Raw genomic sequence first — 26,341 nt, forward strand, 5'->3', positions numbered from 1 at the left:
TCAGAGCAGCTGCGTTGTCTCGTGCCAAGCATCTCCTCTGAGGTACTTCTCAGTAGTCTGCAAGTTTGTTCCCAAGGGCAGTTCCGCTGTGGTGTCAACTGTTCGCGTAGTGCTGTTGCCATTCTGGAGGATAGGGTAGTATCTCTGAGGCGATGTATATTCAGGGGGGTCGGTCTTCTTGTGGCCCTGGTGGCAGTGTGCTTTCGTTGGAGTTTGATTGAGATCTCTCCAACTACAAGCTCGTGGTCACTGTCTATTGACGCGCCTCTCCTATTGCGTACATCTCTCAGCGAACGCCTCCATCTCTTACTTATGCACAGGTGGTCGATTTGGTTGCGGGTATTTCCATCTGGAGATGTCCATGTATATTTATGAACTTCCTTGTGGGGAAATACTGTTCCTCCAACGACCAACTGGAAGGTCTGGCATAAGTCGATCAGCCTGTCTCCATTGTCACTTCGCGTGCCGATACCATGCCGGCCCATGGTTGATTCCAATCCGGTGTTGTTGGGGCCGACTTTCGCATTGAAGTCACCCATGAGAATCTTGATGTCGCCTCTTATGACCTTGTTGAGGGATGAGATGAGTGCGTTGTAGAAGTCGTTTTTGATGTCATCGCTGGCGTCTTCTGTTGGGGCATAGCATTGCACGATGGTGATATATATATAATATTATTATATATATATATATATTATTTATTATATTATATATATATATAATATATATATAAACAAAACGTTGTTATTAAAAACAAAAATCTCCAAAAAAATAATAAATTTATAATCGCATAAATTTGTTCTTATTTTTAAGTGCAAATCGCAGGGAATCCATTCCCTGACGCTAGTATCGAAACAGTCAGTCAGTCATGTAAGTCGTGAAACTCTCTAAAAGGTCCTAGAGGAAACTCTTTCTCCGGCCACAGGTACATTGAAGACATCGAAATATTAGTACATTTTAACGGCACAGAACCAGAATTCTTTCAAAACCATAAAAAAAACAAACTGGGCCCAATACCATAAAATCTTATGAAATCCTATTACACCACAACCACCATTCTATCCGTAAACCGTTGAGAGTCTGAAGACTTTCACTTAGGCCTGCAAAAATGCCCCCAAAAGGGCATGACCAAGAAAACACAACACAAGATGCGAGGCTTAGACTTAGCTTATTAGGAAAATCCTATCCCAATCAGCCACAACTCTAGGCTACCTAACCAAAAAATAGCTTTTGGACCAGTAAAAGTGAGGAATCTCTAGCTACTCTGCTAGACACTCAATTTTCTGGTTGCACCCTTGAAGCACAAGTCCAATACAAGTGCTCATTCCACAAACTTCAAATTGGATATTGACCAGAAAACCCTACACTGGGAAAGTTTCAAGCCTTATAAATCAGCCGGCCTAGACGATATAATACCGGCATAGATACCACAAGAAGGAGACATTGCCTCAAATTAGCTCCTAACATCCTCTCTAACAAGGCTGCAAGGTAGTGGCATACACGGATGACGTCGCATTCCTGTTCACAGGCGAATACCGACAGACGCTTTGCGATCTCATGAACGGGAAACTCCAAGTCAAATGGACAAACAGTATTGGGCTGGGGATAAACGCGCAGAAAACAGAGTTAGTTTTTTTCAGCAGGAAATACAAAATACCGCCCCAAAGACAGCAACATTGCCAAATACCTATAGGTAATATTGGATTGGAAAATCAACTAGAACCTTAACATAGAAGAGAGGTCAAAAAAGGCGGCTGTAGCCCTCTTTACCTGCAAAAAAGGAATGGGACTCAAGTGGGGAATGTCTCCCTATATTGTAAAAGGAAGAACCACCTTAAGAAGCACAAAAAAATCCAGCAAGCAGCAGCAGTATGCATCAGTGGTACATTACGATTCACCCCAAACAAAGTCCTAAATGCCATACTCAGCATACCAAACCCAGGACTAGCTGGAATAGAGCAAGCGAAGGTAGCGGCAATCAGGCTAAGAGAAACCCACCAATGGATGCCCCTCAACACGGGCCACTCCACCATTCTGCTAAATGACCCACTTGTTCCCAACAGTACAAACTATTGGGAACAAGGGAGAATACACAAACACCTTTCAGACCCTCATTCCTAATAGAGAGGAATGGCGGACCAAATCCCAGGCCCACAGAACGCACTAAGCTTTTACACTCGTGGCTTCAAACTAAATAATAGAGTAGGAGGAAGAACACATATACTCCGAACAACTAGAAATCTGAGCCTCTTTCACACTATCCACATATATAACTCCACACAAAGAGGAGTCAATATATAGAGTGACAACCAGCGGCTATAAAATCGATCAGATCGGTCACCAGAAACTCAAAAATAGTCAGGCACCGAATACGGTCTAAGTGTGGTGGTTGCACCCATAGGAGGAAACCATCAGCCATGTAACCTAACCTAATTTAAACAAGAAAGGAAAGCTAACTTCGGGTGGAGCCGAAGTTGATATAGCCTTGCAGTTATGTATCAGCTTTTATTATTATATATATATCGGATCGTGTATAGTTGGCCGATTTTCTAATAAAGATGTTGGAAACAGCCCCTAGCATCTTTAAAAATAGCAAGGTTGTGCCATTTCCGATCGTTCAGTTACAAGATATTTTGGCAAAATATAACATGTGTGGAAAGTCCCAACCTTCTAACTTGAAAAACATCAAAGTTATGGAGTTTTCGATCAATCAGTTATATGGCAGTAGAAACAAACAGACAGACGGACATGCCTATATGGACTCAGGATGTGATCCTGATCAAGAATATTGTTGGGCTACGCAGCCACTCGATAAGCCAATTAAAATATTAATAATTTGTTTAGCTGCAGCGGCATTTAATCTTCTTGTTTGCCTCCCAGATCCGCATGCACTTTGTTGTCATTTAAAGCGCATGTGCTTTTGGGAGCTTTGGAAGAGCTTCTGTTTCTTGTTCTCTTGTTTTAGATTTGCATCACTCGCGGTGGAAATTTACGGGATGGATTCTGGATGTGGAACTATTGGATCTGCTGCCGCAAGCCGGGAAAGGATGCTGCTGAGAAGAGCAGAGGTGACCTGCCAGAAGATGGAGCCGCTGCATCATAAGGTAAAGGCTGCAGCGCGGAATGAGGATTGCACCATTATAACGCTGGAGTCAGTGGAGAAGCGTTTGCGACAGCCATCCTCACCTAACAAAAATGGTGGTTCATTTCATGCCTGGGGGACGGTGAGAGCGCTGATCCTGCAGCTTCGTGTGGTCGAGCCACGGTCTGAGTTCCGGATCAGCTGCCCAGATCCAAGGATGCTTGCTCATCCAGATTATCCTTCAGAAGTTGGATCCTGCCACAAAAGCCAAGTGGGAAGACACTCTCGCCGGAAACAACGACAGCCTTCCGTCTTGGGAGTCCATGGCACGATTCTTGAAGCAAAGGTGCCGGACTCTTGAATGCGTCGACTTTTCTTTGGCTGCGTATCCACCAGCTAACCAAGTGGTCCGAGGTAGATCTTCGAATAAGCGATCTTCGTGCATGATTATTAACGCCCGTCCAGCTCTATGCGCCCTGTGTTTGGCGAACGCGCTTTCAACTTGTCCAAGCTTCATTGCCTTGCCAATTAGTCAATGGTACGACGAAGTGCGACGGCTGACCCGCTGTTTTGTATGTTTGGAGGATGGTCGTTTTGCGCGCGGATGTTCAGCTTCCCGTTGCCCAACGTTCAATCGTCGACATCATGCCTTGTTACATCATTCCGGGCTGCAGCCCTAACAATTGCCCACCTGTACGAGGCTTGGTTTCCACCGCTGGTGTTGCCGTTGCTACCCCACCTTTCCAGTCAATCAACACTGTCTTGACTCAGGATTGCCATACTGAAGTGCTTCTGCCAACCGCCAATATCCTCATCCATGGTCCATCAGGTGCTTTCCTGCCTTGCAGAGTGTTATTGGACTCTGGTTCACAAGTTCAACTTATCTCATCGCGGCTGGCAAGTCAACTTCAGCTTCGTCGCTCCAAATACTGTGTAGCGGTCTCGGTGGCACTGAGTTTGCTACGGATAGATCCTCCATTGATATTTCGAAATGGAAGATTTCTCACGACGTAGCTCTGGCTGATCCCAACTTCCACAGACCGCAGGTTGTGTACCTGCTAATTGGAGCCAGCCTGTTCTTCAACCTTTTGTCAGTTGGCCAAATCCATTTTGGCAGATCACTGCCTCCCAATTGCCCAAAGTACACTATTGTGCCACCTGTGTGTGATGGGTGTGATGGGTGCTTTCTGGACGCAATGGACTACCGCGGGAGGCTGAATTGCCCTGTACAGAAGGAGAAGCAGAGAAGAATCAACGTTCCGGACCTCCTGCACTTGTTAGGAGAACTCGATTCCCTATTGGGATTGATTGGAGATTGGTCTGTTGGGGGGAGCAATGCATGGTCAAAGGAAGAATGCATGGCATGGAAGAAGTTGGTGTGCCTTGTTTGCCCTGCAAGAGTGCATAATCGTCTTAATGCAACGACGTAACCCGTGGAATAATCCATTACAAGATGTGTCTGCTGCCCTTCCAGAATTGTTATTGTGCCTTCAATTGTGGTTAAACAATATTTTCGTCAATTAAATTGGAGTTTTTAATCACATATTTTCAAAAAGTCCCATGACTTTAAAAATATCTAAAACTGTTTCTATGTTCAAAACCTATCTATTGTAGGCTCAGCTGGTTTAGTAAAGCTTTACAGAAATTGTAGATAGCCATGACTTTTTGAAAGTATGAGATTACAACTTCAATTTAATTGACGAAAATATTGTTTAACCACCTATAATAAATTCAATACAATTTTTTCGAGTTTTTCCTTAAATCCAAAATTAAAAAATGTTACGATTTACTACTTTCAATAAGAAAATAAAAATCTTCTATGGGAAAATCTTTCGATCAAAGTGGTGTGTTATCGGATCTTCTTAAGGTCAAGCCCGTGTATTTGGTAGGCCCTGATGGAGTACCAGGCTGTGTTCTGAAGAACTGTGCCAAGGCTCTGTGCAAACAGCTCGTTAAACTCTTTAATCTATCGCTGGAAACTTCGATCTTTCCCCTTATGTGGAAGGAATCCTTCATTATTCCGCTGCATAAAAAAGGGAAAAAATCCGACGCTACGAATTATAGAGACATCTCTAAATTGTCAGCAATTCCAAAGCTTTTTGAAAAACTTATCACTCCACTTTTGCAACACCTATGTAGTTCAATAATAACTCCGTGCCAGCATGGCTTCATGAAGCGCCGCTCCACCACTACCAACTTTTATCACGGATGGCTTCCGGAATGGCTTACAAACTGACCTCATTTACACTGACTTCAGTAAAGCATTTGACTCTGTTAACCATTCGCTTCTTATAAGTAAACTCAGTCTTTTGGGATTCCCAACTGATCTTCTTATCTGGATTTCGAGCTACTTATCTGGGAGAACCCAACCTCGCGTTACCTCGCGTTTAGTCTGTGCCACATCTGGGGTGCCCCAAGGAAGCCATCTTGGACCCCTACTTTTTACACTGTTTATTAACGACTTGCCACTTATGTACGCTGATGACGTTAAGCTATGCCTTCAGTATAAATTCACTAGCGCCCAGTCTAGACTTCAATCCGATTTGGATAAACTTCAAAATTGGTCTTTAGCAAATAACCTAAAGTTTAATGGATCGAAATGAAAACTCATGCCTTTTTACCGATCTAGTCCTCACCAGGCTATGTACTTTCTCTATGGGAACGCCTTAGAACGATTAACTCCGGTTAACGATATAGGTGTCCTATTAGATTTGAGACTTAAATTTACCGACCATATATCTACCATGGTTAATAAAGCTATGGGTGTGCTTGGTTTTATTAAAAGATGGTCAAAAGAATTTAATGACCCGTACATAACTAAAACGTTATATACATCACTGGTCCGTCCGATTCTTGAGTATGGATCGTGTATCTGGAGTCCTCAATATGGAGTACACCAAGATCACATTGAATCTGTACAAAAAAACTTCCTTACTTTTGCGCTTAGGGGACTTAATTGGGATGCAAATCTTTACCTCCCCTCTTATCATAGTAGACTTTTACTAATCAACTAACCATCATTAACAAACCGTAGAAAGATGCTGGGTGTCATGTTTCTATACAATCTTATTTATGAAAATATAGACAGCTAGCATTTACTAACACGCATACATTTTAACGTTCCTAGTAGAAGGACAAGAAACTTTCGTCCTCTACTCCTCAGCCATTGTAGTTCGACATATGCTCAACACGATCAGTTCATGGTATTATGTTCGGACTACAATGGTCTCTACCACATCTTGTCACCTTGCTCTACTAACAATCTTTTTTTTTTTTTTTTATTAAACTTTGCTTTTATTTATTGGATCTTCTCTTAATTTTGAGACTAACAATAAGTTTTCAAATCTTAACATTAACATTTAACTAACAGTAGACTAAGACTGCATTCTGGTTGCACGTTCCTCAAGACGGTCGCTGGGTGGGTAGGTCATTCCGACGAAGTCGTGATTGGTTACTCAACCTTGTTAGACCTCTCGCCAGGTGGTTAGGGTGCGACAATAGCTTGCTAAAGTACTTTTCCTTCTGTTCTGCGATCACATCTTTGACTGGAAGAATGTTTAAGTCGCGATGTATGTTTTCGTTGCGAACGTACCAAGGTGCCCCGGTGATTGTTCTCAAGATCTTCGACTGAGCTCGCTGGACTATGTCAATATTGCTATTGCTGGCATTCCCCCATAACTGGGAGCCGTACATCCATATAGGTTTAAGTACCGAGTTATACAGCAGGACTTTATATTCAAGGCAAAGGGGAGACCGAGCGTTGATAAGCCAATGAAGGCTGCTGGCTTTTAGCTTTAGGTGGGTTCTTTTAGCTTCTATGTGCCGACGCCATGTGAGTCTTCTATCGAGGTGTACTCCTAGATATGTTACCTCGTTTGCTTGCGGGAGTAGGGTGTTGTTTAGCGTAAGGGGCGGGCAGTTTTGCCTATTCAAGGTGAACGTAACGTGCTTGCATTTTTGTTCGTTTACTTTAATTCGCCAGTCTGATAGCCATTTTTCAACATCCACCAGATGAAGAGCTAGCTGCGCAGTTGCTTGCATCGGGCATTTTGAGCGGCTAAGAATAGCTGTATCATCAGCAAACGTAGATGTTGTTAATCGTGTGCTTGTCGGGATGTCTGCTGTGTAGAGAACATATAATGTTGGTCCGAGTACGCTTCCTTGAGGAACTCCAGCTCCAACAGTGAATTCGTCAGATATATCAGTGTTGCACCTCACAGCAAATTTTCTGTCGTAGAGGTAAGACTCTAAAAGCTTGTGGGTATTACAAGGGAGCATTGTCTTGATTTTGTACATTAGACCTTCTAGCCAGACTCTATCAAATGCTTGAGAGACATCTAGAAATATTGCGGTACAGTACTCGCGTTTTTCGAATGCATTCCGAATTTCTGCTGTTATCCGGTTGACCTGCTCAATTGTACCGTGCTTTTCACGAAACCCAAACTGATGTGACGGGATTCCTTCCTGGATCCTTAGGTATGTGTTTATTCGAGTCAGAATGCATTTCTCAAAGAGTTTAGATAAGCATGAAAGTAGGCTTATAGGTCTATACGACGTGGGAATTGTGTGGTCTTTTCCCGGCTTTGCTATCATTATTATAATTGACTTTTTCCATCTCGCTGGAAAGTGGCCAAGTTTTGCGATGGCATTGAAGAGCTGGGTGATAGTGCAGACGGCGCAATATGGAAGCTCAATGATCATTTTGGGAGTTATGAGGTCGCAGCCTGGTGATTTTTTCGGATTTAGTTGGTTTTTGATGATATTAGCGATTTCGTTTGGGCGAAACTCGATTGGTTCATGTTGAAGCTGAGGCTCATATGGTAAAGTCGGCAGAGTAAAGGCACTAGTGGCCGGATTTGGTTGGAAGATATTTTTGAGGTGATTGGCAAACGTGCTGGCTCTGTCTGCATCGCTGCGCGCCCAGCCGCCTGTGGGATTTCTAATAGGCATCACTGTTTCTTTCGGTGAGCTTAGAGTTGGGTGAGCTCTCCATAGTGAGTGTTTTGTACTAGAAGTTGACAATTGCTCTATATAGCGGCGGTGGACATAAGCTTCTTCTTGCTGTAGGGCTTTAGTAAGTTGACGTGAGGCATGTCTAAAGCTTTGCTTAGTAGATGGCGATCTGTGGAATTGCCACTCGCGACGTGAACGCCGCTTTTCGAGGACGAGCTGTTCGATTTGTAGATTTGTCTTTTTATTGCTTTGTGTATTTATAGTTTGCGATGTTGAGGCTCGAGCTGCAGAGACGAGTACAGACTCAAGTGAATTAACAAAGCTGTCTACGTTGGCTTCATCGTGGAGATGAGCCACAACAATCTTAAATTGCTTATATTAACTGCTTATATTAATCTGTGGAACACTCTTCCTCGTGATATCTTTCTCCTACTTTTCGCTTAACTATCTCGGATCTATTCCCGCGATTCGAGCCGTACGTCACGCGGCAGCGTCCCTCGGTCGGTTGGACGGGAGGTGGGCTGTACGTATGCAGTGAGAACCGATCAAAAAAAAAAAAAAAAAAAAAAAAAATGTTTCGGAAAAAATCATAGAAGACCAAAAATTAATGTAGAAAATCTGAAATTTTAACTTTGGATGAGTATTCCAAAGATATGGTAACTACTAGATACCATTTTTTAATTTTCGTCGGTACATATACATTTCAAAAATGATATGTACTAGAAACAATGATGGTCATCTCCATTTCACGGCCTACATAATTCAATATATGGTAAAATTTTATCAATTTCTTCTCTTAGATGTACCGCGGAAACTGTGGGTGATAGAACCTATGTTTGTTCTGAACTTTGCTTCAAGGGAGCTTAAAGGTTATGGAGCAGGTGAAATTAAGCGTGGAGATTTTTTGCTGTTGGCCTGTGTAATTATACAATAGGTGTTAAATGAGATTAGTTTATCTCAACAAATTTAAAAACGAAAGGTGTCTGTTTATTGACGAAAACGACGTAAATTCGATATTTAGACGTTATAATTCGATATGTATTCAACAAAAATATCTTAAGCCTAGCTTATCTGTTGCGTCGAAGGGGGCGAATTCGCAAAAGAGCGGAACTGAGCTTTTATTTCGCTCCCGCTCCGCTCTATGCTAACTTAGACTAGACTTCTATTTGTTTTAGACTTCAGTATTTTTTTCTAATTATGCTACACCGGCCCCGTTGAAGGCCTCCATCCGGCTTCAACCAACCGGCAGCCTCGCCAGCTTATGAATTGCCCTCTTAAATATAGCTCCAGCGCTATTTCTCACGACGGCGACCCAGACCTTTCCTTCCGCGCCGGCGTGAGTTTCGACGACCTTGGCGGTGATCCACTGCTTTGGCGGCTGGTGATCTTCTGCGACGAGGACCAGATCGCCCTTCCTGACGTCCTCCTGCTCCCGATGCCGCTGTGACCGCACCTGTAGGCCCAAGACGTACTCCCGGGATCATCGCTGCAAAAACGTTTGCTTGATTGACGAGACAAATCGCCATCGCCGCAAGCACGTTAGACCCTGGTGGCCTGGGGCCCGCGGTGCTGGTGGGGCGTTTAGCGGCCCGCCTGTCAATAAAAGCCCGGGATTCAATGCCTTGCCGTCGCTTGGGTCCTGACTGAGGGCGCCCAGGGGCCTCGAATTCATCACGGCCTCGACTCCAACGAGGACGGCTTGCAGCTCCTCTGCGGATAACCTCGCGCTGCCCACCACTCGTAGGAGTAGGTTCTTTGCAGATTTGACACCTGCCTCTCATAGTCCGCCTGTTGGGCTAAGCAGCCACCAGATAGGCTAATTAGAATATTGATAATTTGTTTATCTGCAGCGGCATTTAATCTTCTCTTTTGTCTCCCAGATTCGCATGCACTTTGTTGTCATTTTGTAGCGCATGCGCTTTTGGGAGCTTTGGAAGAGCTTCTGCGCCAAAGCGGTTCTTCTTCTCGTTGTATTTTGGGAGTTGTTATTGACGGGCCGCTTTTTGTTTTATTGTGCGGAATTAGCTTAATAAATTGAATATAAACTATTGAATCTCGTCTTTAATTCGGTCGTTATCAAAACTCTGATCGCTCAACATTGGTGACCCCGACGTGATCGCGCCCGAAGTTCAATCAGTTTAATTTCCCGAGAAACTGAAAAAACTGCGGTACGAAAAACACAAAAATTAGAAAAAAAAAAAAAAAAACATCTCTTGGTTGTCAATTTGCATCGCTCGCACTGGAGATTTGCGGGATGGAGTCTGGATGTGGAACTACTGGATCTGCTGCCGCAAGCCGGGAAAGGACGCTGCGGAGAAGAGCAGAGGTGACGTGCCAGGAGATGGAGGCGCTGCATCATAAGGTGAAGGCTGCAGCGCGGAATGAGGATGGCACCATTATGGCGCTGGAGTCAGTGGAGAAGCGTTTGCGTGAGCGGTTCACCGCGCTTCAAGAAGAGTTGGAGGAGCTTAACTTCAGCGAGATCGGGAGTGAGCTTTATTGGAAATTCTCGCAGCTGGCGACTGATGTGCAGGTGGACATTCAGGTGGAGGTTGCCAAGCACTCCATGAGAATCGCTGCCCACTCCACACTTCTCGACGGTGCCGGTGTCTCACCCATGCCATACAAGCCAGCCCCATCCTTACCACCGTTGCCGATGCCAACATTTAGCGGCGGCTATGTTGACTGGCCGGATTTCTTTGCCCTTTTTAAGACGACGATTGACAGCCATCCTCACCTAACAAAAATGGAAAAGCTCCGGTGGCTCATTTCATGCCTGCGCGAGTCAGCCTTGGAGAAGGTGAGAGCGCTGGAAATTTCTGACGCGAACTACGATGTGGCTCTTGACCTTTTGCGCAATCGGTTTAGTAATCGGCGATTAATTTTCCAGTCTCACATCAACGAGATCCTGCAGCTTCGTGTGATCGAGCCCGGATCTGTTGCTACGTTGCGGGAGCTGTCGGATCGGTTCAATGGGCATATGCGTGCTCTCATGAGTTCCGGATCAGCTGCCGAGATCCAAGGATGCTTGCTCATCCAGATTGTCCTACAGAAGTTGGATCCTGTCACAAAAGCCAAGTGGGAAGACACTCTGGCCGGAAACAACGACAGCCTTCCGTCTTGGGAGTCCATGGCACGATTCTTGGAGCAAAGGTGCCGGACTCTTGAATGCGTCGACTTTTCTTTGGCTGCGTATCCACCAGCTAACCAAGTGGGCCGAGGGAGATCTACGAATAACCGATCGTCGTGCATGATTATCAACGCTCGTCCAGCTCTATGCGCCCTGTGTGGTGTTTTGGCGCACGCGCTTCCTACATGTCCCAGCTTCCTTGCCTTGCCAAGTGCGACGGCTGACCCGCTGCTTTGTATGTTTGGAGGATGGTCATTTTGCACGCGGATGTTCAGCTGCCCGATGTCCAAAGTGCAATCGCCGACATCATGCTATGTTGCACCATTGCGGGCAGCTGCCCAGCTCTAACAATTCCCCACCACTACGAGGTTTGGTTTCCGCCGCTGGTGTTGCCGTTGCTGCCCCACCTTCCCAGTCAATCAACACGATCTTGACGCAGGATCGCCCTACTGAAGTGCTTCTGCCAACCGCCAATATCCTCGTCCGTGGTCGATCAGGTGCCTTCCTGCCTTGCAGAGTGTTATTGGACTCTGGTTCACAAGTTCACCTTATTTCATCGCGGCTGGCAAGTCAACTTCAGCTTCGTCGCACCAAAAGCTGTGTAACGGTCGCAGGTCTCGGCGGCACTGAGTTTGCTACGGATGGATCCTCCGTTAATGTGTGTGTGAAGTCTCGACTAACCACATATTGTGCGAACCTAGAGGCGGTTATAGTGTCTCATATTGCGGACTGTCAGCCCAGCCTTAAAATTGATATTTCGAAATGGAAGATTCCTCGCGGCGTAGAGCTGGCTGATCCCAACTTCCACAGACCGCAAGGTGTGGACCTGCTAATTGGAGCCAGCCTGTTCTTCAACCTATTGTCAGTTGGCCAAATCCAATTAGGTCACTGCCTCCCAGTTGTCCAAAATACACTATTTGGATGGGTGGTTTCTGGACGCAATGGACTATCGCGGGATGCTGGATTGCCCTATGCAGAAGGAGAAGAGGAGAAGAATCAACGTTCCGGTCCCCCTGCACTCGTTAGGAGAACTCGACTCCCGCATTGGTCTATTGGGGGGAGCAATGCATGGTCAAGGGTTTGGAAGAAATTGGTGTGCCTTTTTCGCCCTGTGAGTTCTTAATCTTCTTAATGAAACTACGCAACCTGTGGAATATCCCTTAAAAGATGTGTCTGCTGCCCTTCCAAAATTGTTATTGAAGGCACGCACTTCAATAGGGGGGAGGATGTTGGGCTAAGCAGCCACCAGATAGGCTAATTAGAATATTGATAATTTGTTTATCTGCAGCGGCATTTAATCTTCTCTTTTGTCTCCCAGATTCGCATGCACTTTGTTGTCATTTTGTAGCGCATGCGCTTTTGGGAGCTTTGGAAGAGCTTCTGCGCCAAAGCGGTTCTTCTTCTCGTTGTATTTTGGGAGTTGTTATTGACGGGCCGCTTTTTGTTTTATTGTGCGGAATTAGCTTAATAAATTGAATATAAACTATTGAATCTCGTCTTTAATTCGGTCGTTATCAAAACTCTGATCGCTCAACACCGCCCATGTGCGGAGCCCTCGGCGGTATGAACGCAAATACCTATCCTTTTTTTTTGATGCGTATTGTCGCAGTCCGTTCGCTTCGTCCTCGATTTTCTAACGCAGTGCCGCAAAGTGGCGACTCGCTCCGACGAAGTTTGTCGCGTTGTCGCAGACGATCTGCGGATCCTCGGCGCCCAAGGAACCTCTGAAATGCCAATAAAAAGGAATCAGTTGATAAATCAAATACTTCTTCTAAATTAACTGCCTTGGACGCGAAACCAACAAAAAGGGCAATGTAGGACTTGTAGGGTAGCCTACTACGAATTTTCAATGTCGTTTCAATAGGGCCACAGAAACCCACACCACATATGGAAAATGGACGCAGAGCACGGATTCAATCTAAGGGTAAATCTCCCCCTTAGTCATCAGATGAGGCTTGCATTCAAAACAGCGTACTATCTGACTACAGACTTCCTGCGCGTTTACTATCCAAACACGCTGTCGCAAAAGACTCACCAGTTCTCGTGGAGCCACATGAAAATTCGACTCGTGCAAGTATCGGACATAGCAATGGACAAATTGAAATGGACAAATGGATTTAGCTTCTGTTGACTGGAGTAACAACCAGGTTTTTTTCGAATATTTTTAATTTCCTCTTGATACTCGTGCTCTTGAACTATCTGGACAATTTTATTGAAAGCTTTTTTATATTGGATAGGTAAAGGTACACTATCAAAAAAAACTACTAATTTTTTATTTCTTTATAAAGCTGGACCTGAAAACCAGATCAATACCACCGTCTCCTTTACGTCTCCACCTCTTGACACGATATCTGCCGGGTTCTGTTTAGTTGGTACATTCCGCCACGTGCTATCCTCTGACCACTCTTGAATCTGAGCAACTCTATTTGATACGAACGTTGACAACGACGATGGATGGGAACGTATTCAATGAAGACAAACTTCTGAATATGACCAATATATACTGCGTTCGATCGGTACTTATATAAGAGGCTTGATTTTACGGCAGAGGTCTGTGAGAAGGTGAGCGGCACATAACTCAAGACGGGGGAGCGTCTTTGTCTTGAGCAGCGCTACTTTGGACTTTGCAGTCAACAACTAAACTTTAATACCTTCCGCAGATTAGCAACGAATATAGACGCATCGATGCGTCAGAAAAGGCATGAATTTGAATTGGTGACATCGGGTCACTCATCAAAAATCTCGGTATTGACATATCTTCTAACTATGACAAGGCAAGCCGAATTTTTATCCACGCTGATTTCAAATGCAGTGGAATCGAATCATCCCAATCTAGCTTATTAAGCCAAAGCTCCTGCAAAAGGATCTTTCCTTTAATAAGGATAGGGCTAAATAAGCCAAGGGGGTCGAATAGCTTTGATGTCACCGAAAGAATGTTTTGCTTAGTCGCCCTTTGACCAATGACTGAAGTATCAATTTCAAATTTAAACACGTCATCTTTGGAAACCCAAGCGATTGCTAATGCCTTAGTCAGCTCCGAGTCCGAAAGTGTTATTGGCTTAACGGTGCTTTCGGATGCAGTAACTTCAAGCGAGTTTGAAAACCATTTACTCAATTAAAACCCAGCGTTTTGAAGAACCTGAGTTACTCAGACTTAATTTTTTTTAGCTCCTCCACGCAACCAGCACCCGTTCACATGTCGTCCACGTAAAAGACAGACCCAATAACTTTAGCAGCTCGAGCGAATGCATTTTTCGCGAATTCACTCAACCTCCTCAAACACCTTATGGCCAGAAATGGGGCTGGTCCAGTGCCATATGTATCGGTGTTGAGCATGCACAATTTCAAGTTCTCAGATGGGTATTTTCTTCACACTATCAACTGGTATCGCCTATCTGCTTCATTCACCATTACTTGGCGATACATATTTTTTATGTCGACTATCAAAGCGAATTTGCTTAGCCGAATCCGAAGAAAAGTTGAGTACAGCTCTCCCTGAATTGTTGGACCTACCATCAAAAAATCATTTAAACAGTTTTGTGTGGATGTACACGACTCATCAAAAACGACTCGTAGTTTGGTCGTTGTATTTTGAGGCCGTAAGACACACTGGTGGGGTATTACGTCGTGTGGACTAGCAAGAGCATCATTGCTACCAGGGGACATATGACCTAGGGATTCGTATTCTTTCATAAATTCCAAATACACTTTTTTTAAGTTCTGATCTTGAGATAATCTTCTTTCGAGCGACAGAAAACGGCACTTGGCTATCTCGATTGAATTGCCCAAAACGCTTAGATCCGATTTAAATGGAAGTCTGTCTTCGAATCGACCTGAATTTGCCGATACAATCCATTAAAGGAGCGTTTTTTGCAGTATGGGATGGTTCGCACCGTGCTTTATTTGGCCAACGGACAAAACTTCGATAAATGACTCAGCTCTAAATAACATATCTATCCGCTGAGGTTTATAAAAATATGGGTCTGCTAAGGGGAAGTTCTTTAGTAGGGTCCAATCTTTTACGTTCACTGACTGGACAGGGTGATATCCTGAAATGGTTTTTAAAATCCAAAAGTCGAACGGAAACTCGCTACCATTGATTCTCGACTTTACCACGGTGTGTATCTTTTTCTTTACTTGTGAATTGGATTAGCCAATTCCAAGCAAGTTGTGCACGATTCCTCCCTGCGGATCTGTAAGCGTTGTGCAAGATCTTCAGTAATGAAGTTCATTTGTGACCCTGAGTCAAGTAATGCTCGGGCCAATATGTGCTCGCCATTTTTTGTTTGATTGCTTACGATCGACGTCGCTAACAATACCCTTTCTAGAGCCGTCGCATGCAAAGCATGTGAAGTAGAAGGGTCATCATTCGTTAACGCTGGAGGAGAATTTTCTGTTGGTGGTGGTAACGCTAAGTTATTTTCAGTCACTGTAAATCGGTGCAGAAGTTTCTGGTGGGATCTTGCACAGATTTTACACCTAGTCGATTGGCACTTCGCTACAGTGTGACCTTTTCGTAGACAATTTAAACAGAGAGGTGCTGACTGAATAAACTCAAACCTTTGCAATTCAGCAAGGCGAGCGAACGGACTGCTCTGGGCCAAAAAATGGTCTTGAGCGTTGCAATAACTGCAAGCTGGTTTGGTGTTGGCAGAGGAGCAAGCCAACGAACTTCTATTAAGTTGCTTGCTAAACCCAGTTTTCTCCTGTTTTGTTTTGCCCCTCACTTCAGCGGATAGGTGCTGGTAGCTAAGATTTATTTTTTCGAAACCGGACCTCATAATCTAGTGACTCTTCCCATTTTTCCCTGGTCACTGGATCTACTATACTCAAAACTAAATATATAATTATAGAGTTTGCAATTTTAGTGTCATATCTTATGGATAATAATGATCCATAAATCGATGACACAGTGTTCAACGACGACGCAGACTGCTAGGAAATTTTTGGAAGGCCGAACAATTGACTTATTTGGTTCGCAAAGATGAGACATTCGTTATCATAGACTCTTTTTAGACTAGTGATAGCTTTGTCATAATTACTCTCGGTGCCTTGGAATGCCTTGATAGTTCCTAAGGCTTCACCAGAGAGGCAAGAAATTCAATGATTAAATTTCTCAATAACAGGAATGTTCACATCTTTGTGTACCAAGGTCTCGAAGACTTACAATTTTTGAACTCCGAATAATTTCCACTGAATTTTGGTAATGCCAAACAAAGGAAGTCTAGCTCGAGTTGGGCTGCAGAAATTGCAGTAGCTAAGCGTGAGTCTTCAGCTGTATTGAAGCCATTACATAAGATCATAATCCTTGCCTTGGTTGTTATTGCTAGTTCTTCCAACTCGACTCCAAATTCATCCATTTCGTCTAACTGCTCGATCTGGTCTTGCAACTCATTTGCTTTGGAAATTGTCTCATCTAAAACCTGAAGTCTACACTCTAGCTAGGTCTTTTCTAGAGGAAGTGATCCAGCTTCCAAACGTTCCTCTAACCGGCGAATGCTTTTTACTTTAACATTTAATCTTCTTTTTAAAACATGAAGGGTCGTGGAATTAAGCTTGGCTTTATTCCTCTCCATTCTATAAAAATAATTTATTTTCTAAAATGGAGCGAATTTGATGCAAATTTTAATATTTAAAAAATATTTATTTAAATATTTTTTTTTTCAATTTATAAAATTAAATAAATTTAAATTTTAATTTCGGTACAAAACAAACGAAAACGACAATAATTAATTAATTTAATAAATATTACTTTTATTAAAATTTTTTATTTTAAAGTAATACTGCGAATTATAATTTTTTATTATTTTTAAATTAAAGAATAAATTATTAATTTTCAACCAAAGAAAATAATTAATTAAATAATTGATAGTCGAATAAATCTATAGACGAGGCACTGACTAATTAAATATTTGTTCACCAGTGATACTGAAAGCAATGTACCGAACCAAATAGTATATCGCGTCACTTGGCGTTCCATTGAACAAAAGGCGCCAAAAATGCATATTACGTGCATACATACAGCAGTGGATAACGGAGGGAGGCGAAAACGATAAGTTCACCGCTGCATCTATTTGTATGTTCACCAAATTATTTATGCACAAATATATAAATAATTTTTGGCTGCACTTTATCAATTTTTTTGGCTGTCGGGTCAAGCAGCCCCCGGAAAAATGTTTGGCCGGCAATATTTTATTGAACTCATGACGTCACTTTCTTATATTTATGTTCGCGTCTCCTGCTCTATTCTCGTCGCCCGCTCTCGTGCATTCGATCGGCCCCCTGCATCTGCCGTCTTGCGCTAGCGTTTGTCTCGCTCTCTCGCGGGATCTCTCGGTCGCTCCGCAGCATCAAGCGTTGAGCCGCGCTCCCGCGACATCATTCTAATTCGGTCGTCAACCCTAATCAGTCACAGATGTAAATATATAATTTGTAGAAACGCCAAAACAATTAAATACATGGTATCAACATCATTAAATCGAACTGTGGTTGTTTTTATTAAAGGTTATACTTAGAACAGAAAAAATAAAGCTACCAAAAACGCTCAGTAACTGAACATTGGCAAATATTCACAATATCGAGATCGAGGGGTAGGGGGCGACAGTGATTGTGGAATAATTTATGCGTCTTTATTTTGTCCACAGACAATTGTTCATTTATATGGTAATATTTTAATGAAATTTATATACAACTTTATTATTCACTTTAGCTCTAATATTTTGAAGTACGTATGAGCCAAGAATTGAAAGGAGGGTGCAATATTCCAGCACAAGACGAATATTAATTTGTCTTTTCTCGACTTTTAATTTTTTGCACATATACCTGCGGTTTGGAGTTCGGATCCTTTAATCTTGCTGCCACTTTCCTGGTACAGTCGATGCAGGTTCAGGTCACGTGGATGACGATGACTCCTTCCAGTTAATAAGATGCTGAATAAATCCAGTTGCCAGTTGATTAATAATTGTTGTTTCGCGACGCGGAACTTTAAATGGTTTTTGTTTATTGTTTTTAAAATTCACAGCACTACCGTCGAGAGCAACTCTTTTATTTTATTTTTATTTAATTTTTGTTTTATATATATTGTTTATGTGTCACTGTCACTAGTTGCTTTTAAATTATTAAATTATAATAAACACAGTCCACCCGGGGGCGCCAAAATGTTAAATGAGATTGTTTAGGAACTGTCGATACATAATTTATAAGTTAGCCCATACTGTCATCCTTATATTTTTTCTACCTATTAGCTTTACAATCCATAACATGTATACAAGTTAATTATGTTAGGTAGTAGTAGTAGTTATTGGTCCATTGCTGATGACGATGTCCTCAGGTGCGGGTAATGTGGTTATCCCTGGCGGTTGCCTAGGGGGTTCTTCCTTCTTGCTGGAAGTTATGGTGGGAGTTACTTAATCCGTTGTTACTGCCCTTGAGGCTAAGTAATCAATTTTACAAATAAATTGACTTTTACGGCTTGTGCCGGAGTATTGATTTAAGACTTCTTTAATGTATGAAGCTCAAACATAAACTGAAACTTAAAGCTAACAAGATATATTTCATAGCGGCCACAAAAATATGCAGTGTTCCCCGGCTATGCACGGGCATCCGGCCAGACGCGAATTGTACACTGCTCGGTTAACTTCAGTTAACTACTCCCCCTTCAAGAATGAGGCCGCCCTCGGCCGACCCTATTTAGGCGATCATTTCCTTTAGTTGGGCCGCGGTTCTTCGGGCCTGAGTGACCCGCCGATAGGCCATGCCGATGCAAGTCAAAGCGCAGCATATTTCTCTTGCAATGAACACCATCTGATATATTTGATATCTGATATATTTGACTCTCCGAACTCCTTGATGTGTTACAGGTTACGTTCACTCAGCCGGTGAAGGTAAGGAAGACTGAGAACGTTACGTTCCATAGCGACGTTCAGGGAAGGCGAGCTGGCCACTCCTGGAGCCCACTTCTGGGCTGTGTCATGATTGACCAATCGGGTTTCATTGACGATGGCACCTTCTTCAAAGGTGACGAGATATGTGCCCCTTACATGGGCACAGGTGCCATTATCCACACACACTCGAGCCGGGCTATCATTTATAATCACAATCCCCTCATCAACGTAGGTGATGGGGTGTAAGTCGCTTTGCTGGATCTCTTGAGCGCATGATCTTCTTCGCGCCAGCCGACAAAATGTAGCCCCTGTTGTCAAAGAGCAGTTTTTTCTACCGTGTGGATATTGCTGTCGCATTCAGCAATAACGTTGTCCTCCAGCCTGAATATGGTGTCGTGATGTGACACCGGGAAAACGGTGATCTTGTTGCAGGCCGACTTAATTTTTGAAACTTAATGATAAAGTGTAAGATGTTATTGGATTGTAAGATCTTAACGGATGATCGCGGTATCGGTGGGCTCTTCCATCCACACACCTTCCAGGTCTGCATGATCTAAGATGCTAGGGCTAACAACATTATCTTTGGCAAGTGCTACTGCCAATATTAAACCCTGCAGCTCCATTGTTATCATCCTATTTCAAGTTAAAAGCATCTCTGTATCAATTTGGGACAGCTGGCAGCTTTTTAGCTGGCCTCAGAAGTTGGTTGACGGTAGCGGAAATTTTATTAATTTGAATTGGCACCTTATTGTTAATATTGACCTGCCTATTGTTTGCATTTGTTAATTGGAATTCTCTAAATTTAATTTTCTCGAAGTCTTCCGCGTCCGGCGTTCCTGCCCCTACTTTCAACGCGGTCCCTAGGAAGTCTAAGCTTCTTGCTACCCTATGATCGATGCTCAACGAGTCGAGCAGGTCGCGTAGATGGGCGACATCAACAATCAAGAGTTTCTGCATGTGAGACTGAGGGAACATGTCGGTCATCCCGTTAGTTTCTTCTATGAGGCGCCTATATTCCGAAAGATTCGCTGACTGTTTTACAAACGCGAATTCTTCCCATACTAGAATTCGGCCATCAACGATGGGAATGTATTTGGCTTTAGAATAGTCCGTGACGCGTGTCAATGTTGTGGTCAAAAGGAAAATCAGGGATATGGTTGAGAACCTGTAATTTGGATGTGGTGTAAGTTTTGTTGAAATTGGGTAGCCCACCACCAAAGCGTGATTAAAATAATAATGAAAGCAAAAAACTTATGCCAAGTGGCTAGAAAACATGGAAAACAAAATTTTAAAATGATCAGGCGAGGGATAATATAGTCACTCTCGGCCCACCTAAGGTTGTCTTTGTGGACCACCCTCCTCTTAATGAGGACTGTGGTCCGCATGTCCGCTTCAACGGTTTTTTCTTCACACGAAGGTAAGAGTTTGTTGCCGAGGCGTTTGTTGGACTTCACCAGAACTTTTTCGCCAACCTCGAACAGTCTATTTTTTCGGGAAGCGTTTTCCCGGTTCCGGAGCTTGTCCTTCGGCATTTTGGTCATTTTCGGGAAGTAGTACTCGGAGAGTACCTCGCAATAAAATCGCAATCGCAATCGCAATGAATGGCGTTTACGCCTTTAGGAACTATTACGTCCGCGAGCTCTTCCAGCAATGACTCCTCGCAAGTGAAGTCAATGTTATGCCGTCTCATGTTTCCAAAGAGAACAAAGCTGCATTTTGATGAAAAGCGGGCTTCATTCAGAGTTATCTGGTTTTGGAAGCAATTGGGATGGTGTGGGTTAGCGACAGCTCACTGTGAATTGTGGCCGCGCTTGAAAATGCCTCTTCCTCTTCTACAGCGTTGAGTTGCTGCCTCGAGATGACATCTGCAACGAGGTTGTCTTTGCCAGGCATGAACCTTGGCACCACACTCATCGATGCGTTCTTTCCACCTTTCAATTTTCGTGTTCGGATTAAAATCCGACACCGCATAGGTCAGCGGTTAGTGGTCAGTGTAGACATTTATGTCTCTGACCCCATATAGGTAGTGGCGCAGCTTTTCTAGTGCCCAAACTATGGCTAACAGCTCTCTTTCGTTGGTAGCGTAGTTAAACTCTCTGCCCTTAAAGGTTCTAGAGATCATAGTAATAGGTCGTCCCTTTTGGGAAAGCACTGCGCCAATGCCGTATGCTGAGGCATCTGTCGTTAGATCAAGTGCCATTTTATAATCGGGGTATCTGAGGATGAAATCCTGTTCTGTTTAGTTGGTACATTCCGCCACGTGCTATCCTCTGACCACTCTTGAATCTGAGCAACTCTATTTGATACGAACGTTGACAACGACGATGGATGGGAACGTATCCAATAAAAACAAACTTCTGAATATGACCAATATGTTCTGCGTTCGATCGGTACTTATATAAGAGGCTTGATTTTACGGCAGAGGTCTGTGAGAAGGTGAGCGGCACATAACTCCAAACGGGGGAGCGTCTTTGTCTTGAGCAGCGCTACTTTGGGCTTTGCAGTCAACAACTAAACTTTAATACCTTCCGCAGATTAGCAACGAATATAGACGCATCGATGCGTCAGAAAAGGCATGAATTTGAATTGGTGACATAGGGTCACTCATCAAAAATCTCGGTATTGACATATCTTCTAACTATGACAAGGCAAGCCGAATTTTTATCCACGCTGATTTCAAATGCAGTGGAATCGAATCATCCCAATCTAGCTTATTAAGCCAAAGCTCCTGCAACAGGATCTTTCCTTTAATAAGGATTGGGCTTAATAAGCCAAGGGGGTCGAATAGCTTTGATGTCACGGAAAGAATGTTTTGCTTAGTCGCCCTTTGACCCATGACTGAAGTATCAATTTCAAATTTAAACACGTCATCTTTGGGAACCCAAGCGATTGTTAATGCCTTAGTCAGCTCCGAGTCCGAAAGTTTTATTGGCTTAATGGTGCTTTCGGATGCAGTAACTTCAAGCGAGTTTGAAAACCATTTACTCAATTAAAACCCAGCGTTTTGAAGAACCTGAGTTACTTCAAACTTAATTGTCTTTAGCTCCTCCACGCAACCAGCACCCGTTCACATGTCGTCCACGTAAAAGACAGACCCAATAACTTTAGCAGCTCGAGCGAATGCATTTTTCGCGAATTTACTCAACCTCCTCAAACACTTTATGGCCAGAAATGTGGCTGGTGCAGTGCCATATGTATCGGTGTTGAGCATGCACAATTTCCAGTTCTCAGATGGGTCTTTTCTCCACACCATCAACTGGTATTGCCTATCTGCTTCATTCACCATTACTTGGTGATACATCTTTTTTATGTCGGCTATCAAAGTGAGTACAGCTCTTCCTGAATTGTTGGACCTACCATCAAAAAATCATTTAAACAGTTTTGTGTGGATGTACACGACTCATCAAAAACGACTCGTAGTTTGGTCGTTGTATTTTGAGGCCGTAAGACACACTGGTGGGGTATTACGTCGTGTGGACTAGCAAGAGCATCATTGCTACCAGGGGACATATGACCTAGGGATTCGTATTCTTTCATAAATTCCAAATACATTTTTTTAAGTTCTGATCTTGAGATAATCTTCTCTCGAGCGACAGAAAACGGCACTTGGCTATTTCGACTGAATTGCCCAAAACGCTTAGATCCGATTTAAATGGAAGTCTGTCTTCGAATCGACCTGAATTTGCCGATACAATCCATTAAAGGAGCGTTTTTTGCAGTATGATATGGTTCGCACCGTGCTTTATTTGGCCAACGGACAAAACTTCGATAAATGATTCAGCTCTTAATAACATATCTGTTGTCTCCGGGACGTATGGCTCCCACGTTCCTTTAGCAAACACTTAATGTTCCGTAATAATAATCTTTATTAATCTTTATTAATCAAAAGCTTGAAACAAAAAGTGTAAAGGCGCTAAATAACTTCGTGTTTTATCCACACGTTAACTTCACCGTATTTCTCTTGTTCTTTCTTATAGCGATGGCCGACGCTTTGCCTTCTTTTGGCCGTTACTAAACCTATCGATAAGTTTACATATGTGTGCTTATTCTAAACAATTCAAATTTAAATCAAAATTATATTACGGCGGCAACATTCCCTCCCCCGTAATTGATCCCGGTTCGTGGTCAGTTACCATCCTCCAAGCCGACGTCCAAAACCGCTATCTTCGTTGCTGGTCTTTCCAAAACGCCGTGCTGGGTCTTTATAGTTACTCGTCGAACTTGTCCATCCTTGGCCATCATTGTGTCGATCACTCGTCCCTTTAACCACAAGTTCCTGGGTAGAAGCTCATCTACGATGACTACGATGCTCCCAATGGTTATGGGAGGTACCTTCTCAAACCATTTAGTGCGCCTGGTTAATACGGGCGCATACTCTTTAATCCATCGCTGCCAAAAACGGTCCCCGAAGCGCTGAGTCTCAATCCATCTACGCTGCAGATTCATCCCTTCTTTTGACAGTGGCTTGTATCCATTCGCTGACCCCAACAGTAGGTGGTTCGGGGTCAGAGCGGCGTCATCCTCAGTGTTCAGACTTACGAACGTGAGCGGTCGCGAGTTGATGATAAATTGTGCCTCCATCAATGCATTTCTCAGGCCCTCGTCGTTGAAGGAGTAATTTGGGCAAATGTTTTTCAAAATTCCTTTTGTTGTCCGGACAAGTCTCTCCCATGCTCCACCCATGTGTGGTGCTCCTGGTGGGTTGAATCGCCACTTTATGCCATCGAACTTAATGGTGATCTTATCGTGCTCGATCTTTTTCAGCTCTTCTCGCACGGCTTTTTCCGTGGCTCTGAAGTTCGTACCATTGTCTGAGAATATTTCCTTCGGAGTCCCTCGAAGTGCCATAAAATTGGAGAGGCACATGATGCATGAACTTGTGTCAAGACTATAGGCGATCTCGAAATGCACCGCGCGCAACGTGAGGCAGGTGAACAGAGCTACCCATCTCTTCTCCTTGCGCCTGCCGACGTTCACCAATAACGGGCCAAAATAATCGACGCCTGTGTAGGTAAACGGTCTCTGGAAGCTTCCTATTCTCGCTCTCGGAATCGGTGCCATCTGGGGTGGTCTGGGAGCTGCACTGTCAACCTTGCATCGTTGGCATGCACTCCGCACGGATTTATACAACACTCGGAGGCGGCTGATGTAAAACGAAGCCTTGATGTCGTTTATTGCAGTCTCGTGAGCAAGATGATGGTACTTCTCGTGAAAGCTCCTCGCTATTAGGTTAGTTATCCGGCATCCTGGAGCTAGTATAATTGCGTCTTCAGCTATGTCATCTGAGTTCAGTCTGCCTCTAGTCCGCAGTACTCCATCGTTGTCTACATATGCGTTCAATCTGAACAATCTGTTTCCTTTCGGCAGCGTCTCTCCCACGGATAGCACTTTCAACTCTTCGGTGAAGGCGATGGCTTGGGATTGCTTATAAAGTAGTATTTTCGCTTTCCTCACATGGTCCATCGTCGTGGCTGTTGGCATGTCTTGCTTGGCGCATTTCGCTCGTAGCCGATCGACGAACAGGAATATTATCGCCACTGCTCTATACAACCGCCGCCAGCTCGAGAAATGGTGCGCATTGAACATAACCGCTGATCTCGCATACGTTGTCATCACATGCTTCCGTATTTCTAAAGTATCGATGATGCTCTCCTGCTTTGTCGATGTTGGCCAATGGCTGGATTCAGCTTTTAGGAACCCAGGGCCCGTTATCCACGTCTTCTGCTGGGTTTGGTCGGTGATCTTTGTAGCTCCGTCTGCTACGTTCAGCTTCGAGGGTACCCACCGCCATTGCTCGACTTGCGTTGTTTCTAGGATTTCGGCGACTCTGTGCATCACGAACTGATGAAAGTTACGGGGGTCCATAGTCAGCCACTGCAGTACCGTCTTTGAATCTGACCAGTATGTGGCGTTGTCGATTCGCAGGTTGCGCGTGCTCATCACCTTGTGGGCTAAGCGTGCTCCCATAACTGCTGCCTGCAGCTCCATACGCGGAATCGAGAGTGGTTTTAAAGGTGCCACCTTCGACTTCGCTATCACCAAAGAGACGTCGACTTTATCATCCATTGCTACACGCAAGTAGCAGACAGCAGAATACGCATACTCGCTGGCGTCGACGAATGTGTGGAGCTCCGTTTTACGTGGATCTGATGCGTCTGGGGAAAAGCACCTAAAGCATCTAGGCACCTCGAAAATCCTGATCAGTCCTTAAAGAGTTTTCCAAAGGCGCCAGTCTTCCAGAATCTTCTCGGGCAGCTCCTGATCCCAGTCGATATTTAGCCGCCATATACGCTGGAGAAGTATTTTCAGCCCAATCGTGTGGCACGACAAGAATCCTAATGGATCGAAGATCGACATAAGGACTTGCAGAACTTCTCGCTTGGTCGGGATTACGTTTTCTGCCGGGACGTCGCGTTTCAGCCTTGCAAATCTGCAGAGAAACTTAAACACATCCTTATGGTGGTCCCAGGACATACCAAGTATCTTTTCAGTCGAACAAAAATCCACAGGTGTTTGGCTACCAACATTGCCATTGCTTTGCAAGCTCTTAAGGACTTCTTTTGAATTAGAAGACCAGTTGCGGATCTCGAATCCGCCTCTTCGATAAACCTCTATGACTTGTCTGGTGGTCTGGATGGCCTCCTGTTCGTTTCTCATGCTATCGATGTAGTCGTCGACGTAGTGCGCCTTTTGGATGGCGTTTAAGGCCAATGGGAAATCTTCTTGATGGGCTTCTGCATTTTTATCTCGAACGAAGTGAGCGATGAATGGTGCGCAACTGATCCCAAACGTCATAGCCCGCATAACATAGGTTTCTACTTTATCGCTGCTTCTGTCATACCATAAGAATCGTTGCGCGTGCATATCCTCCTCGCGGATGTTGATCCTGTGAAACATTTCCGCAATGTCTCCGCAAATCGCAATCTTGTTGACACGAAAGGCTAGTAAGACCTCTATGAGTGGGTTCAGGCAATCTGGTCCCTTAAGTAAGTAGTCATTCAGTGCACATCCGTGTGACTTCGCGGCTGCATCCCATACCAGCCTTAGCTTACTCGGCTTATTTGGATTTCGCGCTATGAATATCGGCAGATACCACGTACGGCTGTTCTCACGGCAGGTTTCCTCCTGGGATAGCTTAACCGCGTATCCTTTGTCTAGAAGGTTCCTGACTTGGGCGTCAATCTTTTCGTACATATCAGGTTCCTGAGATACCTTTTTCTTTATGCAGGTAAGGCGCTTCAGAGCGTTACCGCGGCTCTCTGGCAGTGTGTCGATGCCACCACGCCACGGAAAACC

The 26,341-nt window shown here is 44.0% G+C and overlaps 1 protein-coding gene across 1 annotated transcript; it reads right to left on the reverse strand.

Annotated features, from left to right (window-relative positions):
• On the reverse strand, nt 1-25,111 carry LOC123257767. The gene is made up of 3 exons (XM_044717746.1): nt 23,179-25,111; nt 396-628; nt 1-123 (listed from the first exon to the last, which is right to left on the reverse strand). Exons 1-3 carry the CDS (start codon nt 25,109-25,111, stop codon nt 1-3), a joined length of 2,289 nt encoding a protein of 762 aa, XP_044573681.1.
• Between the last annotated feature and the right edge of the window lie 1,230 nt (nt 25,112-26,341).

The sequence above is a fragment of the Drosophila ananassae genome (assembly GCF_017639315.1).
Source record: "Drosophila ananassae strain 14024-0371.13 chromosome 4 unlocalized genomic scaffold, ASM1763931v2 tig00000061, whole genome shotgun sequence".
NCBI classification, from domain to species: Eukaryota; Metazoa; Arthropoda; class Insecta; order Diptera; family Drosophilidae; genus Drosophila; species Drosophila ananassae.